The following is an 11,430-nucleotide window of genomic DNA, read 5'->3' on the forward strand; positions in this document are numbered from 1 at the left end:
TTAATGTGTTACTGTTAGGAATAGGAGCATGTTATTGAATTGAATTCACCCTTTGCTCTATTTCTAGGCCCTTATAATTTCACCAAAATTATACTTTTCTGCCTAATCTGTCATAGGCTAGGTCTCAGCCCAAACTGATGCTTATTTTTATAGATCACACCTAACTAGGACCGTCTTCCCTTTTCGATGTTTGAAAGTCATGCAACCTAATACTCACTACTACATGGAGACAACATGCGAAGACGCAGAGTTCCAGATACACATATACGGACACGAGTCCAACATGGCTACAACACTGCATGGAACTCCACACAATTCCAAGCAGCTGATTTATTCCTACCATCAGGAATTCAATTAAACCCAGAGCGTGTGTTTATTTGAATGTATATTCTCATATACAAGGAGAGCATTACTTGAATATATGCAATGGTACTACTAAGAAGAGACCAGGAGATGGTGAAGTAATGACCCTAACACAAAGTTATCAATGAGATTTTATACTTGTGCAGTCTGAAAATTCAAGATTACGGTTCCCACACCATTGGTAATAGCCACATTACATCTACCAAAGATGAAATAATTGACATTATATACAGCAACACAAAATGATAGATACAGCACATGAACAGGGCCAAATTACAGTTTCTGGGGAAACCATAACTGGATTTCCTGAAAGAAGAGTTTAAAGTCTAATTCCTAAGGTCGCAGTTACAGTGCTGTGAGAACTTCATGAACTCCTCAGGAGGAGACTGACTCTTACCTGTCTAAAGCACCGTGCATGCTTTTGGTATAGGAAGTGCTCCAGTGGATTGGACTAGGGGGTCGATCTAATTCACCACCTTATCTCTGATACCAGATGCTTAAGAGAATACAAGGAACTGTAATGGACAGTTATGTAATACTAATGTGTTGGTAGAAGTAGTTTCTTTCTACACCTTGCCAGTTACTGTTTGGTTTATGCCCTGAAGGGAGGGGTTGTTATACACAAAAGTTTTCAATCCTGTCTAATGCAACTGTGAATGCTCTTACCATACATAGTAGTCTCATTTTCCTTTGAATGATAAGTTCTTGGTCTCAATGATACATACTGAAAGTGAGATTCCCAGATCTTTTATGAGTTGTGTAAATAAATATACTTCCTTGTATCAATTTTAAATCTGGTTTCTTTTAATATTATCGAGTGTCTCTTTGTATTTTAAGAAAGAGTAAATGGCATTGTATAAAACGAATACCAGTTATACTCATATGTGAGAACTTTGCCAAGGCCACAACCCACAAAAACCAAACCCTTATGACCTAGAAGAAATCTGTGTGTGAAATTTACCAATACAGGTATAGATTCTTCTTGCCCACTCTTATAACGACAACTAAAAAGTGGATAGTACGTTTTTCCCCCCCCTTCTCCCCACAAAATATTATAACCCTGGAACATGTTAGGCTGAAAAAACAGCTTATAACTTCTTGGGAACAGTCTTCACTGCTTTGTGTGATCCATGGGTTTTCATCAGTTCTGACAAGCACCCTCAGCTGCCCTCAAGTGCAGATAAGGAACCATCCATCCCCTGCAGCCATGGATGCTATCCTTAATGCATCTGAGCACTACCTTTCTGTTTGATGACACAGAGTGCAGCTGCCTAGCGTGCTCAGACACTCCAACTAGATGCACTCGCTGGCATATCCAAAATGTTAATATATATCTACAGGTTTCAGAGTGACAACCGTGTTAGTCTGTATCCGATGAAGTGAGCTGTAGCTCATGAAAGCTTATGCTCAAATAAATTGGCTAGTCTCTAAGGTGCCACAAGTACTCCTTTTCTTTTTGCGAAGATATATCTATGACATCATAGCTGGCTGCAAATGCACCACATAGCAAGAGATGCGATGGGTACCAAGCTGGGAGAAGCAGAAGCAAGTTAGGCAATTTGGAGGGTGTCAGGGCAACTGGGTTAGCAGACGGGGGGACAGGCAGTGGGGTGCCTGCAAAGCAAAGGGCAAGGAGTAAAAAGCATGCATTACATTTTGGTAGGACGGGACTGGGGCTCTGAAGATGGACATGTCACTGAATATGCAGCAGGGTGTCTCTACAGGGGATGTGGTAGGGAGGTTCCCTAGGAAGATGGGAGGGTTGGCACCCAGACTGACCCACTCACCAGCACCAACCAGAAAGCTAGTACCATTCTCCTTGCTACAGGGCTGGCACCCACCCAACTACACACACAGGGGTCCCTAACCCAGGCCAGGCAACTAGTGTCAGCACCCCACCTCCCCCTACACACTATATCCCAGGATGCCCCTACTTTACCCACAGGCCCCTACCTTCCTCAGCTGTCTACCCCCAGAGACCACCTTCCCCCCATGTTTCCCTGTCCCGGTGGGCCTTTCCAGAGCCTCACACCTGCAGAGTCAGCCCCATGGGGACCCCTCGCCCCCACCCCAGGTCTGGCCCATCCAGTGCCCCCATGGGAACCCCTCGCCCCCAGCGCCCCCACCCCGGGTCTGGCCCATCCAGCGCCCCCATGGGAACCCCTCGCCCCCAGCGCCCCCGCCCCGGGTCTGGCCCATCCAGCGCCCCCATGGGGACCCCTCGCCCCCAGCGCCCCCGCCCCGGGTCTGGCCCATCCAGCGCCCCCATGGGGACCCCTCGCCCCCCGCGCCCCCTCCCCGGGTCTGGCCCATCCAGCGCCCCCATGGGAACCCCTCGCCCCCAGCGCCCCCTCCCCGGGTCTGGCCCATCCAGCGCCCCCATGGGGACCCCTCGCCCCCCGCACCCCCTCCCCGCGTCTGGCCCATCCAGCGCCCCCATGGGGACCCCGCGCCCCCTCCCCGGGTCTGGCCCATCCAGCGCCCCCATGGGGACCCCTCGCCCCCAGCGCCCCCGCCCCGGGTCTGGCCCATCCAGCGCCCCCATGGGGACCCCTCGCCCCCAGCGCCCCCGCCCCGGGTCTGGCCCATCCAGCGCCCCCATGGGGACCCCTCGCCCCCCGCGCCCCCTCCCCGGGTCTGGCCCATCCAGCGCCCCCATGGGAACCCCTCGCCCCCAGCGCCCCCTCCCCGCGTCTGGCCCATCCAGCGCCCCCATGGGGACCCCGCGCCCCCTCCCCGGGTCTGGCCCATCCAGCGCCCCCATGGGGACCCCGCGCCCCCAGCGCCCCCGCCCCGGGTCTGGCCCATGTACCACCCGGCGGCCCCAGGCGGTACCTTCCCGGCAGCGCCGCCGCCAGATCGTGTCGGTGCGGAGGATGCGGCGGAAGGCGCTGCAGACCCGGGCCAGGCTGGGCAGGTCGGTGCCGGGCAGGGAGCCGAAGATCTGCACCAGGAGCTCGGGGGGCAGCTCCAGCAGGGAGAGCGGGGCCCGGGCGGCCGGGTCCGGAGCCTGCCCTTGTCCCAGCCGGGCTCCCTCGATCCGCTCCTCCTCGGCGTCCGTGTCGGGCTCGCTGTCGGCCGGGCCCTCCCGCCGCTGCTCCCGCTGCGCCCCGCGCCGCCGGCAGCCCCGCGACGGCCCCACCCCACACAGCCGCGCGCACACCGCCATGACCGGCCGGCGACTGGCGGAGGGCGGCCGCCGGCCGCGGCCCGCACGCGCAGGGCCCGCCCGCCAGCGGACTCAGCCAATCGCCACCCGCGCTGGGGAGCTGACCTCGGCGCGCCACAAGACGGCGACACGCCCCTTACAGACGTAACCACGCCCGCTGTCACTTTCGCCGCGCCTACTAACTGTCTCCAACCCGGCCGTCACATTCACCACGCCCCCTCGCCGCATGACACGCCCACAACCAGCGACCACGCCCAGCGAGCGGCAGGCCGCGCCCCCTCGTTCAAACGCAGTCCCCGTTGCCCCGCTGGGGTCTGCGAGACCCGGCCCCGGCCCCTCTCCCCCTCCCCCCGGGCTCTGCGAGACCCGGCCCAACGCAGACCCGGCCCGCCCCGGCCTCTCCCCCGGGGGCTGCGAGACCCGGCCCCGGCCCCTCTCCCCCCGGGCTCTGCGAGACCCGGCCCAACGCAGACCCGGCCCGCCCCGGCCTCTCCCCCCGGGCTCTGCGAGACCCGGCCCAACGCAGACCCGGCCCCTCCCCCGGGGGACTGCGAGACCCGGCCCCGGCCCCTCTCCCCCCGGGGGCTGCGAGACCCGGCCCAACGCAGACCCGGCCCACCCCGGCCTCTCCCCCGGGGGCTGCGAGACCCGGCCCCGGCCCCTCTCCCCCCGGGGGCTGCGAGAGCCGCCCAGGGCTAACGCAGACCCGGCCCCGGCCCCTCTCCCCCCGGGGGCTGCGAGACCCGGCCCAACGCAGACCCCGCTGGCCCCGGCCTCTCCCCCGGGGGCTGCGAGAGCCCGCCCCAGCTGTTAGAATCATAGACTATCAGGGTTGGAAGGGACCCCTGAAGGTCATCTGGTCCAACCCCCTGCTCGAAGCAGGACCAATTCCCAGTTAAATCATCCCAGCCAGGGCTTTGTCAAGCCTGACCTTAAAAACCTCTAAGGAAGGAGATTCTACCACCTCCCTAGGCAACACATTCCAGTGTTTCACCACCCTCCGAGTGAAAAAGTTTTTCCGAATATCCAACCTGAACCTCCCCCACCGCAACTTGTTATGGACCTGGACCCTCTCACGTGGTGGGGGTGTAACTCGGGTCACAGGGAAGCCCACCGGATTCCGTTTGAAAGTTTCCTTGCCACATTTGATCATAAATATAAGCCCGGGCGCTGAGTAATAAGCCCTGCAGCAGCAAGGAAGGACAGGCGTGGCCCTGAGCAAGGACAGCCTTGGGGGGCCTGTGCCCCTGGAGCTTCCCCCTGCCCCTAGGGCCAGGAGCCAAACACCCCTGCTGACTTCTGCAAGCTCTACTCTGCCCCTCTGTAGCAGGGTGCAGAACTCAGGGGAACTTCCGTATCACCCCAGGGTGCCAGCCCCCAGCCGCAGCCGGGGCCCGCGACTGCTCTGCGCCCTGGCTCGTTGCATCGCCCCACTTTTGCGGCTCACCCTGCAAGCCAGCAGCTAGCTCTGTCCACCCGCGTTGCGGGGCGGGAGCTGTCTGCCTCCTCCCCTGACTGTTGAGTCCTGGTTTACACTATAAACTTCTCTCGGTGTAATTAGGGTGCTCTGGGGTGCGGAAAACCCGGCTCCCTCTGCACTGGATTTCACCAGCGCCTCCTGGTTCCCGTGTCCGGATCCTGCCGCACCCGCCCCCGCCCCCGCCCCCCTTTGCAACAGTCTCTGCAGGGCCTGTTGGCTGCTTGGAAAGCAGGGCGTTAGGGCCGCTGCATGGCTGGTCTCATGTCCTTCCTCCCGACAGTGCAAAAGCTCTTGATCGCACTCGCTGCATAACAAATGTAACAGCCAGGAAAGGAAAAAACTCAGGCTGCCCCGTGTGAGGATCGAACTCACGACCTTCAGATTATGAGACTGACGCGCTACCTACTGCGCTAACGAGGCTCCTTGAGAAAATAGTCTTCAAAGAGTCCTTTTAGTCTTTTCCTCCCTAATGGTGGTTTGGGTTGGAATGTTACTATCTTTTGTTTACTTAGTATGAGATCTCCAGCGACCATAAAGAACAGCACTGAAACGCTGAGAGGGGGTTCTGCTTTTGCAAATGACTTCTCCCCTTGCTATGGCTTTCTGCGAAGAATCCTTTTTCTTTCGTAATCCAGGCATTTAAACATTTTTGCTACTTAAAGGAGGGCTGTGGGGGCTCAGGAATATCTGGGCAGCTGCACTCTGCAGAGAAGCAGCACAGTGCTTCAGGATACCTATTCATATTATTTGCAAGGGAACAAGATGGTCTCCCTCTAAACATTAAAAATTAAAACGAATCTTATGTTTGCTTCACCTCATGAAGTGTCAGTATTAGATTTTGAGCTCTCTGAAGTAGGAACAAACTTTGCAGTAGTTGTTGGTATAATGCTTAGTACAATAGGGACTATAGAGGGAAATCCTAGCCCCATTGACGTTAATGGGACTTTTGCCATTGACTTCAATGGAGCCAAGATTTCTCCCCTAATTGGGGTCTTTCAGAGTTGACAATAAATAAAAAAAAAATAACCTACACTTAATATACTGGATCATTATATCCTCACCCTATAAATTAATGGCTGGAGGTGCCCCAGATGGAGAAATAGTAGTTACTTCCATAATGCTGCCATCTCCCCCATGCTCATTTACAAACAAAACACTAGCTCAAGAACTCAACCAAAATGCAACTGGTCTGTGAGCAGGCAGGCGTGAGTGGGATTGCTGGACATTTTGCTAGCAGGAGGCGGATGCTCTGTTGATGGGAGCTATTGTGGAGGATGCAACTCAAATAGGCCTGGAACATGCATTTCGTTTTTGGTTGCATGCTCCTGCGTCAGATGCTGAAGGGGCAGCTGAGCTTGTCTGTGACATAGGGCCAACATTTTCAAAAGTAGCCATTGATTTTGGGTGCCCATCTTGAAAGTTTTGGGCTTGATTTTCAGATAAGCTTGGCCCCCACAGCTCTGATTTCAATGCATGGCAGCTGTGGGTGCTGTGAACTTCTGAAAGTCAGGCCCAAGGGGATGTTACATTGAACACCCAGAGCCTGAATCGCCCCAAACCAGTATCCACTTTCGGAAATGTGGCTGCACGGGAGGCATAAGAGGGATGGAGGAGCCAAACATCTGCTTTCTATATGGATCAAATCACATGGCCCTCTTGGTTCATCATGCTACCCTCCGGTCCTCACACTGAGGCACACAAGAGTTCTGGTGCTGCTGGTCTAGAGGAGTTTGTAGCCACTATGTAGCCATTAAGGGTCACTGGGTGCAGGGGAAAAAGCAGCAAAGGGACACATGGCATGGACTCAGTTGGGGACTAAAACAAAGGATATCTTTGGGACATTAGTCCATGCTGAAACTTTGCGGTACAAAATTGATACGGCCTTCCTCCTTCGGTTTTTCTGGGTTTGCCACTATTTTCTTCTCTCTCTCTCTCCTCTGACCCTGCTCCCTACTATATCCCTACCCTGTCACCCCTGACCCCCACAGGCTCCCTGCCTCCGATATAATGTTATCCTAAACAATCCCTTGGCTGCAAGGAGTTATCCATCACTCAATGATCAGAGCTGCTGCTTTCTCCCAACTAGGCTTTTCATCAATGAAAGCACCTTCCTTCAGTTTCACCCCCTGAAACTGTTCAAGCCAGCAGAGGGCAGGCTGGTCCATGGTGATACCAGGTGGCTTCTTATGAGCTGAGGCAGAAGAAGGCAAGGGAGAGAGAGGCAATGACTCACTAACAGAAAGAGGTGGTGGCTGTCTCCACTCTGCATTTGTTTCACCTGTCAGGTAGCCTGGCTTAGGGATATGCGCATGGAACTGGGAGCCAGGAATACATGAGTAAAAAGAAAAGGAGTACTTGTGGCACCTTAGAGACTAACCAATTTATTTGAGCATAAGCTTTCGTGAGCTACAGCTCACTTCATCGGATGCATACTGTGGAAAGTGTAGAAGATCTTTTTATGTACACACAAAGCATAAAAAAATACCTCCTCCCACCCCACTCTCCTGCTGGTAATAGCTTATCTAAAGTGATCACTCTCCTTACAATGTGTATGATAATCAAGGTGGGCCATTTCCAGCACAAATCCAGGGTTTAACAAGAACGTGGGGGGGGGGGGGAGGTAAAAACAAGGGGAAATAGGTTACCTTGCATAATGACTTAGCCACTCCCAGTCTCTATTCAAGCCTAAGTTAATTGTATCCAATTTGCAAATGAATTCCAATTCAACAGTTTCTCGCTGGAGTCTGGATTTGAAGTTTTTTTGTTGTAATATAGCAACTTTCATGTCTGTAATCGCGTGACCAGAGAGATTGAAGTGTTCTCTGACTGGTTTATGAATGTTATAATTCTTGACATCTGATTTGTGTCCATTTATTCTTTTACATAGGGACTGTCCAGTTTGACCAATGTACATGGCAGAGGGGCATTGCTGGCACATGATGGCATATATCACATTGGTGGATGTGCAGTGCTCATCCCACTCTGGGCCGTATGCAAAACGCAGTGAAGTCAATGGCAGGCAGTGGGCTTTAGACAAGGCCCTATGGGATCTTGGACCAGACATTTGGCCTCCCTATCTGTTTAAAATAAAAGGATTTTAAATCCTCCCCCATTGGGATGGGGGATCAAAGACTGCAGCTAAAGATACAAGGGGTAAGGATAAATATGCTGTATTATTCACTTACATCACTCACGTGCTCTCTGGTACTACCAAGTACTTGAACATCCTTAATGCCTGGCACAAAAGTTACTTGCCGTGTTCTGGAGTAATAGCCCCTAAGGCTTCAGTTTCAGTATTACAGTCTGCAGTGCTTGGAGCTGTGTTACTGTAGTACCTTTGAATAAGGGATGTACTGAAAGGTGAAGCATGTCAGTTTCATTTCTCTCTAGCAATAAAAGGGCCTGATATAGCTCCCACTGAAGTCAGTTAAAGTCTTTCCATAGACTTTAAAGGGCTTTGAAACAGGCTCTAAATTGATGGCCCCATTTTCTGGAAACCTGCAGGGGTCTACACCTTCCCTGGCTCTGGGACAGGATGTGCTGCCGCCTGATGGCGCAACTGGCCAATTATAATTGGAATAACTATGCCAGAGGATTGTTTATTTGCCAGTTGGCGAGAGAAAGAGGAGGGCTGTAAGTCAGGTAAAGACAGACAAACAAGTCCTCTTTGAAACCCCTCCTCTCCACAATGATTGTAACAGGGCATCTCATGATGTAAACCTGCACTGCAGTTTCTGCCTTGTATTATGTGGCCTTGGGGAAAGGATTCTTTGGAGAACAGCCATTTATGGCTCATCACTCCAGACTAGGAATACATCCTCAAGGACTGTACAGTTTTGTTTATTGCATCTTGATTCCAGATGTTCCTCATTCTCTGGGAGATAGCTTTTTTCCTCCTGATTTTAGCAATCACCAGCTTTTGCTATTCTAGCGGGGCTCTGATCTCATCAGACCTTCCAGGATAAGCTGGTCAATGTGCAGATGCGGGATCTCCAAGGAAAACCCAGAGTTCTGCAGAAATTGCATTTGATGACTCAGTGGCTATTTTCTCTTTGTGTCAATGCTGAGCCAAATGCCATTGCATGGTGCAATGGGTTGCTGAACTTATGGAGGCGCTGTTTGTCCAATGAGCTGTAAGACTGATTGATCACCTGTGGTCCTAATCATGTGCAGTCATTAAAGACTGTGGCAATCTCACAAGCAAAGGGTTGTTATTTCTGGTTTCTTGGCCAGATTCCAGTCTGAGTAATTACATTCTGCCTGTCTAAATCCTCTAGCAGGTTCAGTTCTGAGAAGCATTATGTAGTGTTTAGATCACGGGGCTGGGAGTCAGGTGCTCTGGCTATACTACAGAGTAACAGTTGTGTACTTGTCGCCAAGTCATGAACCTGTCAATGCCTCCGCTTCTCAATCTGTAAAATGAGAATGATATTTACCCACCACACAGGCAGTTGTGAGACTTAATTATTATTTGTAAAGAGCTGGGAGATGCTTGAATTCAAGGTGTGCTAAACAGAGTGGAAAATATTATTATGCAAGACATTATTCCACAAACCCACACATACAGAGTATACAGTTTATCATGCTTGCAAAGGGAGTGTGGTTCCTTTGGGATGACCAGAGCTATATAAATGTAAATTATTCGTTCCCAGATGCCAACGATCAGCTGACTCACAGTACTGTCACAGAAAACAACTTCATCTTCAAAAGTGATTTTTGAGGCCAAGAAATGTTTGCTCAAGCACCAGCATCATTAACTGATGTCAATATACGTGGTACCGGGGAGCAGTGCTTTTTGTGCTAAACTCTCTGCAGAGCCAGCTTGGGGAGCACAAAGCATTGCTGTTTTGCACTCCTCAGAAGAATTGCTATTGCTTTTTGTTATTCTTAATTCCTTGCTGAGCAAGTGCAAAAGTTATGGGGCAGAGGATTTCCAAGAAGAAATTTAAACTCCTGAGGATTTTCCTCACAGGATTATAACAATTTTAAGGCAAATGTAAGGGCTACAGTTCTCAATAGAACTGTTCTAAATGATCACAAACACTAGCTGTCTCAATCCTGGTACCAGAAAATCTGTATAAGTTGGGAATGGCTGTACCTTTGTATTCAATATATTCAAGACGGTCAGTGAGCTTTGACTAATGTAAAAGGTCAGGTTTACATCAATAAAAACACTAGATAATTCACAAACATTCAGAGAATCTCTCACCAGCTGCATCTGTTAGCTGAACTTTCTCTTTCTTTTGGGGAGTGGGGGTGGGGAAAGGGAAGCGAAGGGGAGGAAGAAACAAATTGCCACATTTTTTCTGTGCGAGGACATTGGTTAAACAGTAAACCGCACTGTAGTGACCAGCAATAGAGTGCAATAGTTTCCTTCCCTTCATTTTACGGACTTTCACCTGTAAAGTTGTTCAATGTTTTTCCCCTCAATGTGTGTGGATTTAATGTTGGTGTCAGTTGCTGACCTGACAACTCTGGAGACTAACACCCTCTATTTAGCAATAGTAGAAGTGCAGTCCTTAGAGCAAAGGAATAAACTTCTCCCATACAGTATAAAACCCCTTTAAACACCAGGGAAGTTTGGAATGGGTTTGTACTTCTGACTGTGAAATATATTTCAATGTGCTGTCACTTAGCTCGTATGGACATGTGATGGAGTCCTGGGAGGTGAGCTTTCCTCAGGCGACTGCCATGAAAGATCTACTTGATTTAAAGGAGGGAGTTAGCCACTGCTTCCCAGCTTGGGTTTTGTGAAAGTAGACTATACACAAAGATTTTTTGTTTTAAGATAGTAACTGTAGTTCAAATGTCAAGAATATTGATTCAAAAGGTGCCCCTCCAAGTCTGCAGTGGTGATGGGCTAGTCCTAAGAACATAAAAACACCATACTATGTTAGACTAGTGGGCCATCTAGCCCAGTATCCTGTCTTCTGGCAGCAGCCAGTGCCAGATGCTTCAGAGGTAATAAACAGAACAGGGTAATTTCCAGTGATCCATCCGCTGTCATCCAGTCCCAGCTTCTTGCAATTTGAGGTTTAGGGACACCAAGAGCATAGGGTTGCATCCCAGATCATCTTGGTTAATAGCCATTGATGGATCTATCCTCCATGAACTTGTCTAATTGATTTTTAGCCCAGTTATAAATTTAGCCCTCACAACATCCCCTGGCAATGAGTTCCACAGGTTGACTGTGTGTTGTGTGAAGTACTTTTTGTTATATTTGTCCTAGTCAAAGATTTAGCAAACCATTCTGGAGGACAGTAGCCAAGGGTTTAACAAGAAGAGGCTTGTGATATGGCGATTCCTCTGGGACAGGTGAGTCTGGGGGAAAGATTACTCCTGGACAATACTGGGAGGAGGGTGGCCCAGTCAAATGCTTGAGGAATGGCTTATTCTACAGCAGAGAAAGCTGGTTTAC

General features: G+C 51.0%; 1 protein-coding gene across 2 annotated transcripts in view; it reads right to left on the reverse strand.

Annotated features, from left to right (window-relative positions):
- FBXO31 (F-box protein 31) overlaps nt 1-3,540 on the reverse strand; it is a 40,130-nt gene extending 36,590 nt beyond the window's left edge. For both annotated transcript variants that reach the window (XM_084644930.1, XM_084644929.1), the window contains exon 1: nt 3,199-3,540. In XM_084644930.1, coding sequence (XP_084501056.1) covers nt 3,199-3,532 — 334 coding nt within the window. In that variant the 5' untranslated portion in view covers nt 3,533-3,540. The remainder of the gene's footprint in view (nt 1-3,198) is intronic.
- Between the last annotated feature and the right edge of the window lie 7,890 nt (nt 3,541-11,430).

Source organism: Lepidochelys olivacea (assembly GCF_965140295.1).
Source record: "Lepidochelys olivacea isolate rLepOli2 genome assembly, chromosome: 12".
Classification (NCBI taxonomy): domain Eukaryota; kingdom Metazoa; phylum Chordata; order Testudines; family Cheloniidae; genus Lepidochelys; species Lepidochelys olivacea.